General features: G+C 36.3%; 1 protein-coding gene across 1 annotated transcript in view; it reads right to left on the reverse strand.

Moving 5' to 3' along the window:
* The window catches only part of CNTNAP2 (contactin associated protein 2), a 1,494,727-nt gene that overhangs the window by 941,978 nt on the left and 530,094 nt on the right, over nt 1-22,655 (reverse strand). The window contains exon 3 of the mRNA XM_088799852.1: nt 17,099-17,292. Coding sequence (XP_088655978.1) covers nt 17,099-17,292 — 194 coding nt within the window. The remainder of the gene's footprint in view (nt 1-17,098; nt 17,293-22,655) is intronic.

A 22,655-nucleotide genomic window follows, 5' to 3' on the forward strand; every position in this document is an offset into this window, starting at 1 on the left:
ACAATCCCACTGAGCCTGCCAGCGTAATAAAGCTGTGTTCTCCCTGGTCTCTGCATGCCACTTGAGTTTCTCGGTCCTTGCCATTTTTTCCGCAACACTACCTCTTTCCCTTTCCCTATTCAAACACACACACACACACACACACACACACAGTTTCTTTCTGAACCACTTGAGAATAAGTCGCATTGATATGTCCATTTAATGCTGATTACATTAGTTTACATGTCCTAAAAATATGGATATAAGTTAGGAAGTGTACAGTTATCAATTTCAGGAAATTTAACATTGATATGTTTAATCAACCTTCCATATCCCAATTTTATTCAATGATCCAATAATGACTTAATGATATTTTTTTCTCATCCAGGATAGGATCCGGGCTGGCATCACATATTTCACATTGATGCCATTTTTACAAATCTCCTTTAACCTAGCTAGAATAATTCCTTAGCCTTTTGCTTTCTTTTATCACATCGATAGTTTCGAAATTTATCCTACCCCCCTCTTTCTTTAGTAGAATGTTCCTCACAGAATATATCTCATTTTGGGTTTGAGTTGTGTTTCCTCATAATACATTCAATCCACTTCCAGAGTCCTAGTGGGATATTAAACGCATGATGTGGGGTCCTTCTCAATCCATCACATCTGGAGGCACACATCGTTTATCTGTCTTTCATCAGGGATTTTTATTTTGATCATCCAGCCAAGATGCTATCCACTTTCTCTTATATAGTTATTTTTTTCCTCTTGCAACTAATAAATAAGTTGTGGGAGACATTTTAAGACCATACAAATATACTATTTGTCATAAAAATCCTTCCAATCCCCTAGTTTTAATGTGCACTGATGTCACATGCCAGAACTAGTATTTACTATCATGGTTGCAAAGTGATGACATTCTAACTCCAGGACACCTTCCACATTTACAGTTCAGAAGTTGGCATTCTAGCATGAGCAAGAGTCCTCTCTCCTCTCCCATTTTATTTACCTATCTGTCTACTTTTCATCTCTATCTATCTATCTATCTATCTATCTATCTATCTATCTATCTATCTATCTATCTATCTAACTCTCTATCTATCTATCTACCATGTTTCCCTGAAAATAAGATTGGATCTTATACCGTATTTCCCCTAAAATAAGACCGGGTCTTATATTAATTTTTGCTCCAAAAGATGCATTAGGTCATATTTTCAGGGGACGTCTTATTTTTTCATGTACATCAATCTACATTTATTCAAATACAGTCATGTCACCTTCTTCTGGAACATCGTCATAACATACTAAATGTGTCCATCTAGCTGACGATCTTAACTGGGGCTCATTTTTCGGGTAGGTCTTTTTTTGGGGGAAACATGGTATCTATCTATCTATCTATCTATCTATCTATCTATCTATCTATCTATCATCTATCTATCTATCATCTTTACAAACTTAAAGATGCATATTTTTCTAAAAGTTTGTAATTCATTACTGTCCTTAATTATGTTTATGCTCAACTTGTCCAGATTTGGCCAATGTACAATTTTTTTCAAGCCAGATCTTGTATTCTTTTTGTCATTAACTATCTTTTTTGTCCTTTTGTTCTTACATAAAAAGTAGTTTCAAACCCAAGATATATCTTATTTGACCAAAACCTGATATAATTTCTCCAAAGAGATCTAATTCCTTTTAAAGGATAATGATATTAGTAAGTAAGGTCTGCACTAGGTGTGCTCATTGCTACCGGAATGTCTTTGTTTCTAGACTCATTTAACAGTCAGGAAATAACTTATTTCCTGAAATAAGTTATTTCCTGACTGTTAAGTGAGACAGGAAATGAATAAATTATAATCATTTATATATGTATATATGTATGTATATATATACACACACACATACATACATATATCACTCACATATACATATATATCTACATATAAGTATATGTCCAATTATGTATACACACATATACATATTCACATTCACACACACACACACACACACACACACATACACATGTATTTTTCAATTGGCCTCCTTCTTGTTTTTGACTATTCCCTGTATATTTCTTACTTTTTTCATAGTGAGAACCATAGCTCCTGATGCCATCAACATATTTACTCATTTGCTCTATGAGTTCTATATTTAAATGTTTTCAAAATTGCTTCAATCATATATACATGTTTTCTTATTTCTTTTTCTTGCACTAAAGTTAGTATACAATAAATTTGCACTTTTCTTTTTTCACTTAAAAATATATCCAGGAAATGCATCCCATGTCAACTCATAGAGCTATTTCTTTTGCAGTTTTCTTTACAGATGCAGGCTACCTACTCGTATCTTGCATATATAGCCTAGTTTATTCAACCAATCTCCAGTATTTGGTAATAAAGGTGGTTTCCAATAGTTTGTCATGACAAATATTGTTGTAATGAAAAACCTTGTGCATATGTGCTTTTATTTTATTATAGCTGCATCTTTAGGGTAACTTTGTAGAAGTGAGATGGTTGGATTGAAGAGTAAATGCATTTCTATCTATTAGGTGAGCTCTCTATTCATGTTATTTCCTCATATTTTTATGTGTCCTCCATTTTAATTAGGGAGATATTAAAGCATGCAAACTTTCTCTGTGCTTGTTAACATGTACCATACATAGATGGAAATTATAAATGCAATGTTGAACTAAATTTAGTAAATTTAGGCATTCATCTTCCAAGTAGAAAAAAAAAAAATTAGGAGTGCTCTAGGTTGGTTTAACTGCTGGTCCCTATACTCTCTAGCTGCACACAAGGACCTCTGTTTTATATGTGCTCATATGTTTTCAAGCCAGAGGCAATGAGAGTCAGACATGGTGTCTCTTCACTAGCACTTAACAGGTTGTGCTGCACCAGCTATCCAAGTGTCAAGTGTGACAGAGACCCATGTACTCACATAAACTTTGAACTTCCATAAAGACGAAAATAATTCCCGTACGTGTTACAAGCAGGCTTTTAAGGCCTTTTGCTAAGTCCCCTGACGATTCCCTTTTGCCTGGCCCACTGGTGTTCTCCTACAACTATTTTTGGTGCTAGATAGCAATTCTGATCATAGCTCTCAGTTTCGCCCAGTTCCTATTCCGTCGGAGCTAGACCTTGATTTCAAGTCTGATTATATTGTCTTCTAAAACTTATTATTGAATTTTAATGTACATAGAGAAAGGTGCACATCAATGCACAGCTTGGTGAATCTCCAGAAGTGTAGCAAGCACCTAGCTCAAGAAACAAACAATTAGGAGCACCCCAAAGCCTTCTTTGTATCCCCTTCCAGTTACTACCCTCCTACCACAGAGGAAACCACTATACAGATTTCTTACAGGCTAGGTTTTGCCTGTTTTTGCATTTTGTACAAATGGAAACATAGAATATATATAGTAATACATATATATTATATATCATGTATATATAATACATATTATATATACATGATATATATATATATATAATTATATAGCAGTACAGTTTGTGAAATGTATGCAAAAGGTAGATACACCACACACACTATATATATATAAAATATAAAAAAATATATTATATATACATGATATATATATATATATATATATATATATATATATATATATATAGTGTGTGTGTGTGTGTGTGTGTGTGTGTATGTGTGTGATGTATCTACCTTTTGCATACATTTCAAAAACTATATTGCTCTCCTGACACTTAGCCTTTATGAGATCAGGAATCTCTCTCCTCTCGCTGGATTAACCCAGTGTCCAGCTCAGATTCAAGTTTTCCACATACACATGCATTTGGCATTAGCCCTTGACATTCCACTGGGGGTCCCCAAGCTAACTCCAGGTCTGAAGGGAGTCAGCATCCCAGCCTCCCTCTTACCTCCTTGTTGTTGCAACCTCTGCTGTGTTTTCTCCCTTACAGAAATTTCGAGCTTTCCTACAAATGCCATTTCAGCACTCTCACTTCTCCTTTTGATGGAGGTAGGTGTGTGCCACATTGGTCAGTGTGCCTTAGACACATAAAATAATAAGTGCACATTTCCATGCACAGTCATGTTGAATCGCATAAATTAAGCGGTTCAACATGGCTGTGCATGAAACATGCATTTAATTATTTCTACGTAGGCCAGTGTTTGCGTAATCCCGCAACGCAATCAATCTGTTAACAAATATTTACTAAGCATGGTCAGTGTTCAAGGGACCATCCAACCTGGTGGGACTCAGCCTTTAACAAGACAAAGACCTCTGAGAACGTACATATAATCACCCACTGTTATATCTTCTTAAATACAGTATAATGGAGATTGCAAAGACTACGGGGATATAGAAACCAAGGACCAAACTCGGTCTCTCACCTTTCAGGATCTTGTCACAGTATTTGACACAGAAAGTACTTATCAGGTAAGTACTAGGTGGACGATAGTATTAGCAGTAGAGTTTAATCTTAGTCAAAATGCCTAACACCTCTGCACTTTAATGGGATCCATTGAGAAATATGTTTGATTCTGTAAAATATCCATAGATTTTATGTAATTGGGAAGATTAAGGGTTATTTCATTGTAAGGATTTAATGTGTGTCTTTGTGTATGTGTGTGTGTGTGTGTGTGTGTGTGTGTGTGCATGCACATGTGTTTTATTTCATGATCAGTTACCCCAACTCCAAACATAAAATGATTATTTAAATAATGAATTCCTGGTCTTTGACTTTAAAATTAAAAACAAACAACACTGACATTACTGCTTATTTTGCACAAAGCTGAAATGTTATACTCTTATCACTATTCCAAGAATAAACCTGTCAAATTGTAGATATTTAATCATACACTGAACTTTTTATTTCATCAGTCATGTGAAAAACCCATTGTATATATCTTCTCATATCATAAGCACAAAATCCTTTCAAAGGAATAGGAAACTTTTGTATTTTTTTTTTCATTCTGTTATCGAATACTTGTTTGCGCAAGGTTGAATGTAAATAGCCTGAATAACTTTATGATAAAGTCAGTCTTTTTCTGTTGCTCTGAGGCTATCACACACAGCTCTATTTTCTAACAAACTGAAAAATAGATATGTAGGACAGTGAGAATGGAATGAACAATTGTGCTTGCTCAATGCGTAAGATGGATAATGCCTTCACCGGGCAACTCAGCTTTCATATATGAAATGGTGGCAGTGTGTTTCCTAACCTTCTCTGAAGAATGCTGGAGGGCTAACTAATGAAACCTGCTGCTTTCAAATAGATGCTGTTATAATCCAAATGAATTAGCAATAAAATCTCAAGATGCAATTGGAGCAAGCTGTTTTATCTCTGGGAGAGTTCTTTTCTTTGTTGACAGAAGAAATGTCTATAATTGTTTAGAATGCACATTCTCTAGCATCCAGTTTTTAATAAATACTACATCTCAAGGCATTAAACGATGTTCACAGTGCTAAATGGTGTTTCATTCAGAATAGATTTCTGTGTGTGAGGTTTGAAACTTGGACACTTTTTTATGGCCAGCTATTTATCATGGGGTGGGGTGAGGGGTTGGTTTGGAAAAGCATCTTTGGCTCATTTGCCACCCAGGAGGAGAGAACAATTCTGAAAAGTGTTTTTTGTTTGTTTGTTTGTTTCTTTTTTGAAGTCTTTCTTGTAAATAAAGGAATGCAGAGAGTCATACATAGTTAGTCATCAGCCAGTCTCTCGTGGTTTGACCTGGCACATTTCCTGAGTTCATGAGGAATGATGTGTAACTCCTCTTAGAAGCTACTGTCTTTCTCGTAAGTCCATTCCTGTGCTTTATAACGTACACAACACCACCACCACCACAATGGTAGTGAACAGGTGTTAATGGCATCACTTTGTACTTTCTAATAGTTAAGTGTCATGTGCTGAATCATATCCTCCTAAAACGTATATGTTGAAGTCATAACCTCCAGTTCCTCAGGAAGTTATCTTATTTGGAAATAGGGTCGTCGCATATGTCAGTAATTAAAGTGAGATCGCAGGGGGAGACTGGGCCCCAAATCCAATATGACTGGCATCCTGACAACGAGAATGGTATGAGATACACAATATAGTGTCATATGTATGAGCAGCATGTTATATTGTATGAACTGGGAAAGGCAGAGCTGAAGAGGGCCCCTGATGGTGAAGACCACAGGCTAATTAGTTAGACAGTCCTGCGTTCAAATCGCAGCTCCATTGTTAATTCACCGTGTGTTCCAGAAAAGGTACCTCCTCTAATCCGTAATTGCTGCATCTAGAGAATGGGCCTCATCAATATCATCACCATCGTTATCATCCTCATCCTCATCTAAATCATTGCATTTAAGTTGTTTTGAAGATTAAATGAGATAAATCTTATCATGCACTTAATGAACCCTCCATCAATACTGCTTGGCTCTTATTATTTATTAGTTGGTGCACGTAGAGTTTTCTGCATTGCTATATCCCAAGAGAGAGCTTTTCATGGATTTCATTACAGCTTCATATTAATATGATTATAAAACGTTTAAATGTCACTTACAATAGAACTGCTGTCTCCTCAAACTATATCAGTGAAATTCATGGGAGAAATGCAGATGTTTATGTCAAATAATCTTTTCATTTGGAAGCACGGCAGACTTTTTCTAAAAGCACAAGTCTATGCTTCATCCTTCTCCAGGCTCCTGAAAAGGCATTGATGGTAACTGAGTGAACCATTCAGACGAGCTGTCAACAGGACATCTTTTTGCCAGAATGATAATAGGGCCTATAATTAAGCTAGTTCATTCAAACAAACTAAATTTACTTGCCAAGACATTTTAACATTCTATTAGTTCTTTCTTAAAGTCAACACTGACTAAATTAGTTCCTTGCCTAAACTGTGGGGATAAGTGACATACTTACTGCAAATATCTCCCCAGGCACCGGGCGTACAAGCATACTGAAAGTGGCATCAGATAACCAGGCTTTAGTTTATAGTGATTGTCCTTATAATTAGATGTTATGACTCTCAAGGATAAATCTAGCACAATGACTTACTTTATTTCCTTAAACCACTTTTAATATAGTGTCCTCTAATAATTAATGGTAATAATAATAATAGTGATAAATAATTAGGAGGAGGTGACATAAGAGGTAGATAAGAAGATGAGCCTATATTTAGGGTGCGTTGTTCTGAGGAATTTGATTCATTGGTCTCATTCTCACAAAAACCCCACAGGGTTGATACCATTTTATCCCTTTTGCAACGAAAGTAACTAAGGTTCATGAAAGGCCGATTAGCACCGCTCAGAGTTCACTTTTACTGAGTGCTGGATCATGGTCTTGCTATTTGAAATCCAGCACCAGAGACCACGCTCTCTTGTCCTGTAAGCATGGGGTAGGCAATCCAATTGTTACCCATTAGTCAAAATAATCAAGTGGTCATTCTAGAAAAATTAGGTACTTGGCTCCATGCTGAGTGCTGGGGCCAGCATACTTTGGACCTGAATGTGTGTCTCCTGTTTAAGTAACACTGCGTCTCTCAGCTTCAGCCCATGTATCTTCAGAACAAGATACTTCAGTTTGATTGTATACTTAAAACATCTATGATGTACTTGGCAGTGAACTCTTTACTCCGAGTATTACAGCGATGAGCCCACCCCGGAAGACGGAATCAACTCCAAGGGTCTTCCGAAGTTGGGAATTCACACGCTATCACTTCAACATGACAGATTTAAATGATGTGATTTCAGAGTTTTAAAGAAAGGTCAGATCTTTTTTCTTTGTAGGTTCATAATAAAGAACTTGGGACAGGCATGGTTATTGAAAGTGTCTCACTGCCCATTCTGACCTGTTTCAGTGACATCCATCTGCTGGGAGCGACTTCTGGCTCCTCCTCTCAGCATGGTCAACTTCTTACCCACTTCGCCAACGACACTTAGCTCCTCAAGAAGCCTCCGCTGATCCTGACCCTCAACCACTCCAAATGGGGTGATTTTTGTGTGCTCCCAGAACAACGTGTGCAGCCTCTCTCCTTTAGGACACACGCAGTCATGCAATATAATTATAAATGTATATGGTTAGCCTTACCACCATAGCTTTGCTGCCCCTAGAAGGCAGATACTGTGGGAGTTTGTTTACCTCCAACCCTCAGTAAATAAATGATGAGAGCTCAGTAAGTGCTATTTATCAAAGCTTATTCTCATTCCATGATAAGTCAGTCTGCAATTTACACTCTGGATTCTAACACTTCTGACGGCACCTCCTGGTTTAGAGATACAGGCCCAATTCTCACCCCTCTTTGTCATGAGAGCTCTTCAACTATTAAACACACCACACTCTATCTTTGGCATGTATGTGAATCCCCTGTGAATATTGTTAAAATGCAGATTCTGACGTGAAAAGTAGGGGGTGGGCCCCTGAGAGTCTGCATTGCTAACAAGCTCCCAGGTGATGCTGAGACCGCTGGTCCATGGACGGGCTCTGAATATCTGACATTTAGAGGGGGCTCTCTCCCTGTCTGGAGGCTTTTGCTTTCATGGCTCACCACCACAGAGTAGTTCCCCCATCTGCAGTTTCATTTACTGTGATTTCCACTACCCACAGTCAACTAAGGTCTGAAAATATTAAATGGAAAATTCCAGAAATAAACGATTCGTAAGTTTTAAATTATGCACCTTTCTGAGGAGCATGATGAAATCTTACACGGTCCTGCTCCATCCCACCCAGGATGTGAACCAGCCCTTTGTCCAGTGTCTCCACACCACATACGGGAGCTCCTGGTCGTTGGTCACTTAGCAGCGCTCTCACTTATTGCGTCGATAGTATGGCAGTGCTTGCATTCACGTAACCCTTGCTTTACTTAATAACAATGGCCCCAAAGCACAAGGGTGGCGGTTCATTGATGCCAAAAAGAAGCCATAAAGTACCTCCTTTAAGTGAAAAAGTGAACGTTCTTGACTTAATAAGAAAAGAAGAAGAAGAAAAAAGCATACACTGAAGTTGCTAAGATCTGTGGTGAGAATGAATCTTCTATACGTGAATTTGTGAAGGAAATAGAAATCCATGCTAGTTTGCTAAGAGACACCCACCTTCGCACAACTTTTATTATAGTGAATGGTTATAATTATTCTATTATTAGTGTGCTTAATCTCTTACTGCACCTATTGTATAAATTAAACCTTATTATAGTTATGTATGTATAGAAAAAAACAGTATATATGGGGTTTGGTACTATTTGCAGTTTCAGGCATCCACTGGGGGTCTTGGGATGCACCCCCCACGGATAAGGGGGAAATACTGTAATTTGTTTTAATTAATACTTATAAGCCTGTTCTGTAGTCTGCTTATCTTATTCTTTTTAATTACCCCAAGAAAACATGGAAGGGGACTATGGACACAAATGGGTTATTTATTTTCCTTGACCTCCAAAGTTAATAAAAGCGAATTCACTAGACTAAACCTAATGAAGGCATCATAGTCATATTTTCACTAAAGTTTAATTTAAAAAAAGTCCAAAAGAATTGGCCAGACACAGTTTGTACTGTGTTATGCACGGGGCTCCATGTGACAATTAATAGGATCAAGTAACATAAATTAGCATTCCTGATTACACTTAACAGTGAGTTAGTAGTCATTTCAGGCTGAGAAGCACAGATGTAATACAACACACATGCTGATACATTAATACAGAAAAGCTATTGTAGAGTGAAAGGAGCAGGTTATTTTGACGTTTCAAGGACGGATTTAATACAATGTAGTATAGTAATGCATCTAGAAGTCACACATTTATAAACTCTAATAAAAATTGAGGGGTTAATATGTTGCCAGGCATTTTTCTAAGCACTTACGTGGATTATTAACTTCGTACCTATAATTACTATTGAGGTAGGTAGCATTGAGGTAAGTGAAGTAAGTATTGTTATTAGCTCCATTTAACAGCTGAGAAAATGTAGGCACAGAAACGTTGAGGAATCTGCCCAAAGTTAGAGATTTAGGTGACTGAAGTTTGATGATGGGCCTATGTATCTGATTCCAGAGTGCAGCATTGAGCTGCTTCTTTTACTGCCGCTTGGGGGCCTGTGGCCACACAAGAGCTTGGTTTCCATGCTTGAAATTCCCCCATCTAGATATACTCGTATTCCTCTAACTCTCACTAAGTTACCACTTAGGGTAAGGACAAGCATCTTAAATGAGGGAATTCATGTTTTATTCAAAATATTTGTAGGTACCTATCAACACTGTGTAGAAATTTGCATTCACTTGGAGTCATGTAGCTTTATGTCACCTAAATCCAACCTTGGTCTGGTAAGAAAAATATTAGCATCTCCATTATTTGAATCCAGAGTAAAATAAGCACCTGAGAATATCATTATGCTTACTGAGAACACTTCCTCCTCCAGAGAGTTCACCAAGCAAGCAAGCATACTTTAAAATTTTTAGAACAATGATTTCATATATCATATTTTATCTCAGATGAAAAATACACTAGATTGTGAAGACTTATATACTCTATTTTTATTGCCTCTAAGAAATCTTATCATATAAGATTAATCATTTTTCTTTACCTAATAGTCTATGTCAACAATATACTCACTGTTATTAATAACATCTTATTTTTATCTTCCTACTTTTTGGAAAAAAAATTAAACACATAACCATGTTTGTTAGAATGGTTCTATATATGTGTGTATGTGTAGAATATTGAGTGACTCACAAACTGACAAAATACAATCTCATGACCTCTTGAAATGAGAATCTCACATTACAAATGTGTAGAAAGGTTATCAAAATGTATTAATGGAGGCATTACAGTATATGAAAAAGGATCGGGAATATCTATTCAACTTATTAAAAATCTTGAGACTTTTAAAATATCACTCAGTCTAAGAGGAGTGCAAACAACACATCTATTTCAGAGAACTATAAAGCTTATCATAAATTCACCTTGGAAATTATTTTCTCTTATACAAGTCCTAAAGACTTTTATCCCATTTATATCCAGAGTCATTTTAGAAAGGGCTTAATGCAGATTACTCTAATGTGTTTTATTTATCAACATGCTATCTATTAAATTATAACAAATATGCCTACCAGGCCTTTTCCCCAAATGACTGATTGCAACCACAATGCAGGTGTATACATAAATGAGCAAGAAAAATTCCCACCTATTGCTGAAAAACATTGCATCGGTGTTGTATGTGAGGTAGAGTATGTTATCATCTGATGGAGGATACGAGTCTATGAGCAAGCGATCAAGATGGTGGTCTTCCCTAGTTTCACATGCAGGAAAGAATTCTACATGTTTGAAAGGATCTAAGGATACTATCGAAGTGTGAAACAATTATGCTTTACATTTATAATTGCAAAATATTCTTAAATGATTTGGAAAATTAGTGCAACCATTACAACAGAATGGTTGAAAGGATAAGAGAATAATTCATCCATTTTTAAATAATCCCCCCTGACATGGCTCACTGAACACATGACCATCATTATGGTGACAGATACTTTGTCACAAGCACTGCGATGGCATTTGGCACAGAGCTAGGTCTACACGCCACGCCTCACAAGCTCATCCAGCACTGATCGCGTTGTCTATCCGTGGCCACTTCATTCATTAATTAGAAAATGTGCCAGAGATCTGTCCACAGTCCACTTCCTGCTTTAAGTCATGCTTCCTGCCTCTAAAATATTGTCAGATATTTTAAATCATGAATAAGCATAAACCAAGGTAAGAACAGAGGGGGACTCAAACTTTCTGAAAATAGCCATCACAGACTGTTCTCACTACAAGAAGTACTACACTAGTTTTGTAGAATGCTTCTCTAAGATAGACAATTGATAACACGCATGTTGCTAAATCTTCGCAGCCGGCAAAACTTCTTTACTTACATAATCTCATGTAAATTTCCCAATAGGCATTATTCCCATTTCACAGATTAGGAGTTTGAGGCACAAAGTGACTTCTCTGAGTTTATAAACCAATAAATAAACCCAGATACTTGAATTCAGACCTTCTGAATTCATAGCTTGGATTTCACTTGGTAAACACCTTGTAACTTTTCTTATGTACACATTGGTTGATTGAATATTTGGTTGAAAAGAAAGTAGAGAACACATATTCCAGCTATTGACGTGATATTCAGAAAATCAAAGAATTTACTAAATTAATCTGTTAACTATTATTTGCTTTTCAGATTTTTTTAATGTTTCAAATTTGTTAGAAACAATGAAGTTTCGTGTGTGTGTGTGTGTGTGTGTGTGTGTGTGTACACAATATATAAGGGGCGAAGAGATCCAGGTTTTCAACATCTAGCAAATTAATACTCTATTTAATATCGTTTAGAGATTATGAACTCATATATTCTTGATAAGTATTTGACTATGTAATTTACATACAATAAAGCATTTTTGTTCTGTGGGATGCTCCATCTAATATATTCAGTAGTTACTGATAGCTGTCTGATATCTGCCTACCATTAACAAGAGGAATCATAACTGTTTTAAATAATTGAACTTCTCCAGCAAAACTAAGTGAAAATCTGCTGGAATTCTTGTTTAATGTAATGCTGAATGGACCATTCATAAGAAACGCTTATACAAAATACTTTGTGTCTCTCCAACAGATTACACTTAGGAAACCCAAAAATATCTCAAGAGAAGTATGCAAATTAGAGTTTGTGGAATATGTAAATATAATGTTTGGGGTGGGGCAATTTTATCAATCTGCACACATTTTCCTTTTAAATTGTAAAGAAAAAAAATTCTAAATAGAAGGAGATGGCATTGTGGATAAATAATTCTGTTATGCTTAGTATTATCAAAGAGGAATGAGAAAGTTTCACTAGTTAAGCACATTTAGCAACTTACATATCTGAGTATTAAACATTCAGATAAACCATCCTTCAGGGATATTTTCAAGATCCATTCTTATTCCATAGTCAGATTCCAAAGTGAGATTCATGACTTAAAAAATCTTGTGATACTGTCATAATTTCTCATCTACATGAGTTGTTCTTTGCTTAATGTAACACATTATCCAATGGTCATAAAATAACTCAGGAACTCCACATGGACATTTAATGAGAATATTATAATAAAATTAGTCATGTTGTCCATGTCCCCTGAAATTATAGAAAGAATAACCAGTGACGTTTTTTTAAAAACAATAGTCAAGTGATGGGATTTATATTACCTTGCATTCTTCTCAGGTAATTGATTATTTTAGAAAAGGATAGAAAAAGCAACCTTAAAATGACATCAATTTTAAAACCCTTTGACTATCTGGAACTTTACATAAGGTCTGTCCATCTAAAAGCTATCCAGTCTTTTCTGTGTCAGAAGTCTCTTTTATTTAAGTACAATACACATTATGTTAAATAGTAATAGGATTAAAACAAAATCTAATATTTAATTACCATTTTTACTAAACTTGAACCCAGATGTATTTTTGTTGAGAGTTTTAAATGCTAAATTTTAATCACTTAATGCATGTTAAAACATAAGCTCTAAAGTACTCAAGAATTTTTAGAAAACAATAAACGTTATCACTTCTAGAATACATCAAAAACAATGGACTATTTTCATACTACCAAAGATTTCTGTCATAGATTATTAAAGTAATGCAATTGTTACGCTGCCACAAGAATCCAAGTCACGTTGGGAATTTTTACCCTCCTTAACCCTCTGAGCTTATATTTCTGTATTTAGTAAGAATGGGATTATCTATAACTGCAAGTATCTGATACATAAATTAAAACTTAAGTACTATTGTACTTTAGCAGCCATCTTTATTATTACCTTAATGCCTTATGATAGGAGAGGATTTGACACTCTAGAGCTGGGATGAAAACTTTACACAGATATGTAGTTTTGAGTCTGACTTGCAGCCCCTCAAATAATTTTATCAACCTACTAATCTGACTTGAGATTAGTATCCTCAGAGAGTTAGAAAATAATGTGTGCTTTCCGGAAGAGCTGGAGATCTGAGCCTTAACTTTCGACTCTTAGTCTGCTGTTTGGTTGCTTGGTCAGTCTCCCTTTCTCTCTCTGCTAAACTTGAAGAAAGGTCTTTTCTATTTTTTATTCATTATTTTTCACAAGGAACTTCCTCCATCCTCACCCTACCCAAAGGCCAAAAACCAACCTGAAATATAGTTCTCAGTGTTGGCTGTACATTAGAATGATCTGGGCAACTTTAAAATCCCAGTGCCCAGCTTATGCCTTAGATGAACTGAAACCAAAATCTGGAGGTGGGACCCAAACATCCACATGTCTTAAAGCTTTCTAGGTTCTTGCATTGTACATCCAGGGTTAAAAACTACCTTTCTACACATTATTCCTGAAACTGTAAATTATCTTAATTATGAGATGAAAACGTTCCATAGGCATTTCCCTACTACTTGTGTCCTACAACTTACATATCCCAATACACAAATGTTCTTACCAAACAATCGTGGCTAGACAGAAGTTATTTCTAAAGGACTACTCTGGCATCACACTTTTTATTTTGGGGACATTATATGCTTATTTCACATGACACTTCCTCTCATTGGATACTGCTATGGAAACAACTACTTACTCAAGTTAATATAACCGTGGAACCAGTTCAAACTGGTTCTATCCTTTTTCTAATAAGATACTGAGTTGTTTTTCGGAGACAACAGACCAGAACAAGTCATGCTGCAGAAGCACACACAGAGGAGAGAACTTTGACCTTCAGCTGCAACCGAAACCAAAGTCTTGTCCCTCTCATGGAACCAAAGGACCAGGACGTGACTGGAATTTCAGCACCAGGACCCTTTTAGAAGCGAAGGGTCATTATCCAGGCAGATCCAATGCTGAAGCCCCTTACCGTATCTTGGGCCAAAGTCCAAAGCTCTCCAATCAAAACCTGTCCCACTGGAGCTTCCGCAGACCACCCTGTTCCCCCAACCTCTTAAAACGTGCCCCAAACCCTGGATCAGGGAGACAGATTTGAGCGTTACTCAACCAGCAATGAAAGCTTTTTCTTTTCTCAAAAGCCGGTGCCATAGTATTGGCTCCTAGCTGCATCGGGCATCAACCCTCGTTCCGTAACGCTAGGACCTCTAAATTCTGGCTACTCACAAAAGTTACCTGATGACTTTCAAAATATACATTCTCCAGGAATGGACCCTGATCAGGTTAAAAATCCCCAGCACTCTGCCTAATCCTGGGAAGAACACAATTTAAAATGAGAATTTCCTCCCAATTCTCCTCCTCCTTTTTCTTCTTGTTAAACACTGATGGTTTGACTTGATTTTGGTTATGGCTGCTTTTTTAAGTAACTAAACTAAGATAGATTCCTTCAAAATTTAGTATTTTAAAATAATTTATTCAGTTGTAGTGAATATTTGATTTGATACACATAATTTTCCAATGTAACTGAAATCTTTTAGGAGTAAATGGGTTAAACTTTAAAAAATTTTCTCTCATAATAAAAAAAAGAATATAGATCCATAATAAGGGTTTAAACCATTATTATAATATAGACAATTTCTTACCATATATCACTGCTCCTACTCTTCTAGATTATTTATTCATAATTTCAATATTTTACTCAAATTGAAGATCTCTGGGTTTAAAAGTGTTATGAGCACCACTGATCTAATTTTCACTTAAACGATTATGATGTAATGGGTTTGGGGGGGCCTGGCATCCATATGTTTTACAATCTCCTCAGATCACTCATATCGATAGCCTAGACCTCAGACCCACTGCTCTAAGCTTTGGATAGAAATTGCAGTCTGAGAAAACGGGTTCTTCAGTCAACAAGAATAAAAAAACAAATAAACAACTAGCTTCCCTGAATGTGTTTAATAGATAAATATGGACAAGTGCATATACCTCAGAGTGAGGACCAGTAATATTTTAAAATATTTAAAACTGTTTGGGGAGGGGATGTTCAGTTGGTGCCTAATACCGTGTCTCCCCGAAAGTAAGACCTGGCCGGACCATCAGCTCTAATGAGTCTTTTGGAGCAAAAATTAGTATAAGACCCGCTCTTATATTACATTATATGGTATTATATTATATTCCATTATATTATATAAGATCTGGTATTATATAATATACTATATTATACTGTCTTATTTTAATATCTATTAACTTTAACTAATATATAAAAATAATTTACATATTAATTTTTGCTCCAATAGATGCATTAGAGCTGATGGTCTGACTAGGTCTTATTTTTGGGGAAATATGGTATGTTCCAGAGCTCTGGCTGGTTCCATCTTCTCCCTTTTTTTTTTTTTTTTTTTAAAGAAAACCATTTTTCTACCTTACTTTTCTCACCATATATAAATGGTCACTAACTATTAAGTGGTGCTTCATCTAAACAGATCCGGATTACAGTAAAATAGAAAATGGGACTGGCTCCAACAGGAAGTGAACTGCTTCAAAGTCCACCCGCCACTTCTGCCCCCTCCTCCAGTGCCCATCAACCTGTCTGAGTTAAGTAACCTTGTTAGCAGTGGACCCTCACATATTGTCCTTTAAAGATTTAACTCAATATCTTTGATAGAAAGAGTTTGAGGCAAGTAAGAGTGAGTGGGAGTAAGGAATAGAAACCTAAGTCAGAAAAGAAAACGTTTTTTCATTTTATCTGCTTAATTCATGGTTCCGTATTTGGGTACAATTTGTATCATATCAGATCGGTACTCCAGACAAAAATACAGTAACTTGACATGTTGCATTTAAAGAAATAAATAATGTTCTATGAGCTTTAAATTATTTACCGAATAGTTTTTTTTTCTGGGTTTCAACACAGTTTTATGGGAAAATAAAACTCACAGTTTTATGTCTCCCAATTTGCTGAGAAATAACACCAGAGCTTAGGGAAGAGAACACATTCGCTTTGAAAGACAAAAGAGTTTCCATCCCTATGAGAAAGGCGTGGGATAGAGTGGGGCGCACTGGTGTTTAGATCCATTTCCCCAACCCCTTGTACTTTACTCACATTCATCTTTCCGCAAGTACCAGAGGATACAAACACAAAAACAAGAACCAAAAACAGCAAAATCACCTCCAACCAGGCCACACCCAACCCTCCTGCTTCTTCAGGCTGCACAAGGACAGGTAGGGGCTGAGGTCAGCTATCTGCTCAGTTCTATGTCTTAGCCTTTCTGACAATGACTCACCCAGATATTCCCGTCTTGATGATAGGGTTTCCAGTTTCTCCCAGTATCACTGTAGAGCATGCGGTATTGGGTCACCCAGTCCGAGCTGCTGTACCTTCCTTGGGTTGCAATGGCACTGATCTGCTTCCGATTGCCAAAGTCAACCTGAAGCCATTGATAATGGTCACTGTCAGAGGGAGACCAGCCCCCGGCACCTGAAGAAGGTAGACAAGAGGGGAACACAAAGATTTAAAGTTAGACTTCTACAATTGACAATGCATTAGTCTTCATTTTGTCTTGGCCATGGCAGTGCTATCTTTCACAGATAAATGATGAAGTGTCCTTTACAGATGCCATTGGGACTTCAACTAATATTCTTCCAGCTGGGTAACACTGATACTCTAACCTCTTTATGGTATAATTATGTGCTCATTTTCTCCTGAGCAAATGTCTTCATAATTCCTCAATTAGCTCTTATTAGGACATGTCAAAGTCTAATTGGATGAGGGTTGATCAATTTACTATGAATTCTTCCACTAAAAATCACTAGGACAAAATATGTAACAATCTATTAATTCCTCATGTAAAGTTTTATCTTTTAGGAGATTATACATGAAACAAAAAAAAAAGTATATATGACTTTAAAATATATATTTGCTTTAAAAAGTTCAGAGTTAAAAGAATGTTGGTAGTTCTTAAGATGACGCTTAATCTTACATTAAGCTCTCGTACTCATGACAATTAAGGTACATAGTAAATCAGGCAACATGTTTACTAACACTTAAGATATATAACCAATGACTCTTGACCACATTTCTAGGAAGACAATTTAAATTATTAAATGAAATGAAACTTCTTTTGGTAAAATATAATAAATGATTGGCAAATTGTAAGAACGTAAAAATATTAGAAAATAGCAGTAATATACAACAAAAGACTCCCAATTTATAGCATTATGTAAAATGCCAATGCTTGTATATAAGTATTAATGTATTACAGAAAATATGGCATAATACTTAGTACTAAAAGGCAATATAATTTTTTTGAGTGAGTTTGGCTACTAATGGGAGTAAATAAGAGAAAAATATTCAATAAATTATTCAATTTATAGTATAACAATATATGCGTAACTTTTCAGATATGGAATTTAAAGACTGACAATAAAATGATTTATTTGATGAGGACTGTTAATAAAATCATTTTGTAAAGCATCACAGATATATCATTCCTTTAATGATGTTTACATGGCTTATTTCTACTTTCAGCAATGCTCAAACACTTCTCCCACCACAAAAAATTACAAACCTGACAAAATGTACACAATTACCCTTTCTAGGGATGGGACAACAGACAGTGCAGGCCCCTGATCCATGAGAGAAGATAAACAAATGAAGTGAGCCCTGCCAACGTCCTGGCTTTCTGCCTGGTTCACATTTCAGATCATGGCACATGGAAGAGTATCCCAAACAGAAACCACAGCATCACGGATATGGAGACAAATCAGAATCAAAGCTACTGAGCGACATACTTTGCAGAGCAGAGTACCAGACTGGGGAAGCAGCTGTGCAGAGAAAGAGCTCTGGAAATCTGCACTCGTAGGGTTGCTAATGAGTGTCTGTAGTCCAGACCCTGAATCAACACCAAGCTGTGCATTTGCAGACCAAGACTCCACAAGTTTAGGTGGAGGGAGTTCTGAAAGGAGCAATGCCCAGAGGGTGCAGAGGGCTGGGGCTAGTTTGATTCAGACTAGACAAGATGGAGAGAACTTGTACCGACCCTCGGCATTCAGTAGAGATCTCAGGAAGGAATTAGAACAATTTAGTGCTTGAATAAGGGTTCCTCTGGACACATGTGAACACAGGTTGGTAACTAGTCTAAAAAAAAAAAAAAAAAAAATCAACCTGACCCACAAATAAATTAATTCCTTGCTCAAACAAAACTCAGCACTCCATTGAGGAAGGCCATGATGATGGTGGTATTCTATGAAGCCTATCCAATTCTACTAACAAATGTCATCCCAATACATTTAATAATTTTTTAAAAAAAGGAACTCCATGGATGATTAGAAATTCAACAAGATAGAATCCATAATGTTCCGTATAAAAATTTTAAAAAGTCCTACCATGTTTCCCCAAAAATAAGACCAAGCTGGACGATCAACTCTAATGTGTCTTTTGGAGCAAAAATTAATATAAGCCCGGTCTTTAATATAATATAGTATAGATAATATAATATAATATAATATAATATAATATAATATAATATACCGGGTCTTATATTAATTTTTGCTCCAAAAGACACATTAGAGCTGATGGTCCGGCTAGGTCTTATTTTGGGAAACAAAGTAGACACTTGAGGAAGCAGGAAAATACGAGAAAAATCAATCAATAGAAATAGGCTGAAAAGGGACAGATGACGAAATTTGCTGAACAGGATTTTAAAACAGAGATTATAAATTAGTTCCATTATTTGAAGACAACATGTAAATATTGAAGAAACATATAAAATGTTAATGGAGAAAATAAAAAAAACAAAAGAGAATGAAATAAAAGTTCTTGAACTAAAATTGTATCTGGAATGAAACAGCTACTGGTAGCCTTAACAGCAGATTAGAAGCCAATGGGGGAAAAAAAATAGTGTATTTGAATACAGGGTCATATAAACCTTTCAAATTGAAGTTCAGAGGGGGGGGGGGGAGAAAGGCTTAAAAATGAACAGCACTCCAGTAACCTGTAAGATAATATTAAATGCCCTAACAATCATGCAAATAGAGTACTAAAAGAAGAGAAGGTAGAGAGTGGGGAGGAAAACATACATTTGAAGAAAAAAAAGGGTTGAAAAATCAATTCCTGATATCTGAGAAATTTACCAAATCCCAAGCAAGATAAATACAAAGAAAAACACCTTTGTTGCAACTACTAAAGTCTGCTGCTATGGCGTGAAACAGCCATAAGTAATATATAAACACAAGGATAGGGCATGTTCCAATAAAACTGGGAAAGTATTAATTCTCCTTTATCAGCATGTTCATTGCAAATAACATTTCCTGCAGTGGACCCTGTGATGTGCCATTCAGCTCTTCCCTTATCACTGGACAACTTAGTCCCTCCATGATTTTGAGTGCTGCCAGAAGACAGTAGTTAGTTGTAATTCCTCTTAAGGAATTCCTGGGTAAAAGAGAGGCACTTTACCCAAGGTCATGCCCCTTCCTGAGGTTGTACAGATGCAATAGCTGGTCGACCAAGGGGTGTAAAGGGCCAGGACCCTCGCCCCAACACGGATAAACTCTAAAGGGTCATCACGGTCTCACATCTCCCTGCAGAATTGGCTGAATCCTTCTTTTAGACTCCACTGCTTCTCCACTTCTCCCTCGGTCCAGTTCCTCTTCATTCCCTTTCCTTCTGCAGGTCTCATCCCTGAAACGCTTCCTAGTAAATTCCTAGTGCTATTCTTCATGTCAGAATTTGGGTCCTGGGGAATGCAGCCTGTAATACCTCCTTGGAACCCCTTTCCTGATAATCTGCTCACTAATATGATTTACTTGTCTCTGCTTTTGTATAATACTTTGTGGGTTTTTATATGTTGTTCCTTTTCCGTATCATAGTGTCTAATATTCCCTATAATCATATATCACCCACATGCCTATTTCACCTAGAATTCTGTAAAATTTTGGAGGAGCCATAGGTGAATTTCTGGGATAACAATGTACCCAGTCATCAAGAGGTTATAAACATATTTTCTTATCTGTTAGATGTATAGTTCCAAACTTAGGAGAAATTCTATAGCTAATTGTGGATGCATTTCTATGTATTACTGAAAGCAACAAGGCAGTTTGTTCATTGTAGTAAAGAAGCAATTATTACAATGAGTGAAAAGGAGAAAATATGTGCAACTGGTTGTTAAAATTTAGAGTACATTCCCTAACTAGTCGTGCAAAAAAATATTCCAGAATAAATATTCTTAAATTACCCGACTGTTGGTGCACTACAATTTTTCAATAAGGAGGCAATTAACATACAACTACTTAATCCCATTAATCTCAGTACTTTAAGAAAATACAATTTATTGACAACTTTAAGGGAAGCAAAAATCCAAAAATCCAAAAGAAATAAAAATATAAGTTGAAACTTATTCCTTAGCAGAAGTATATATGGAGAGAATAGTGACAAACTTCAAGGGGAGGGCAAATGTCATGCTTTCATGAGGAACATGGTAGAAAGATCGATGAAAAGTTTCCTGTTTCTCTTTGATCTATCAAGCAATATAATTTGGGGAAGTTGATTACTTTGTTCATTTGGCTTGTGAAATGTATAACCTCTATCGATCCAAGGATTAAGAACGCTAACCCTTTCATCACAAAATCTTCAGGAAAATGGTAGAGCAGAAGTGCTCCCTGATATATTGTGGAGAGTATAAGAGGGCAACATGTTCCCAGGGGATAATCGGTAACTAAAAAAAAAAAAAAAAAAAAAAAAAAAAGGTGGCAAATTGAAGAAGAGATAAAGGAGGTGGTCATTTGTGAATAATCATAAATTTAGTTTCTAAGAAGACTTAAGAACAACTCTTTTCTAGAAATAATAGAACCAAAAATACCTAGCAAATTGTTAGAGTGACATGAAAGATACGTACGCTATAGAACTCTGCCTATTCCCTGAACAGTAAAGATACTGCTCCCTGCCTCCCTTTCACCCTCTCCTTTTCCATCTCCCTCCATCCTTCCCTCCCTTCCTCTCCCTTCCTTTTTCTCTTTCACACATACACACATCCCTTCCCCTTTGTGTATACTATAAAGATGCATTAAGGTTCGTCTTTTAGATGCCCGCTCTATTGGGGTTACTTGAGTGATACATTATAACAGAGAATGTGGAAAATGGATGAAACTAGTACTCTAAACTTAGTGATAGCCTATAATTATGATAGCCATTTCTGCTTTGTAATTTGTAAATTAGTACCTCTGAGGAAAAAAAGAGAAATTTGGTGGGTGATTCAGGAGAGGGCAAAGAGTATCTTTTCTGTGATAAATGCCTCCTGTGTAGACATGATACCCAAGTGGGTGGTTCTTACACCACCAGAGACTATAAGCCTAGTGTCTTTTTTTTAAGTATAAAAACTTTTCAATTAAGTACAGAATTAAGTTTAATAACTGGTTGAGAAATATGTATCAGATGAAAAGAATAAATTGAAAAGGAGACTTTTAGGCAAGATAGCATTATGAATTTAGGTGTGGAGGCCTCCTTCTGCTCTAAACATACAGTAGTTTTAGATAAGATAGGTACAAAGAAAATTGAAAAACACATAGCCAGAAAAAAAAAAAAAAACAACATCAAAAATAAGATAAATATCTCCACACATGAGAAATGCAACCAAAATGCAAAGCAACGAGTAGGACTGGACCTGAGGATGCTGGAATGGGGTCTGGGGACCCACATAGGAAGAGTAGCATTTAGTTCCTGAGGAATACTGGTGAATGCAAGTCTCCTGTGTCTGTCAGAGAAAGGAAGCGTGGGTCAGGGCTGAAGACCAACACTAGCCCCGGACTAACCTGCTTGCGAAAAGAGACTGAAAACATCTGCTTACT

This window comes from Rhinolophus sinicus, chromosome 8, assembly GCF_057876585.1.
Source record: "Rhinolophus sinicus isolate RSI-liver-muscle chromosome 8, RSI-T2T, whole genome shotgun sequence".
NCBI classification, from domain to species: domain Eukaryota; kingdom Metazoa; phylum Chordata; class Mammalia; order Chiroptera; family Rhinolophidae; genus Rhinolophus; species Rhinolophus sinicus.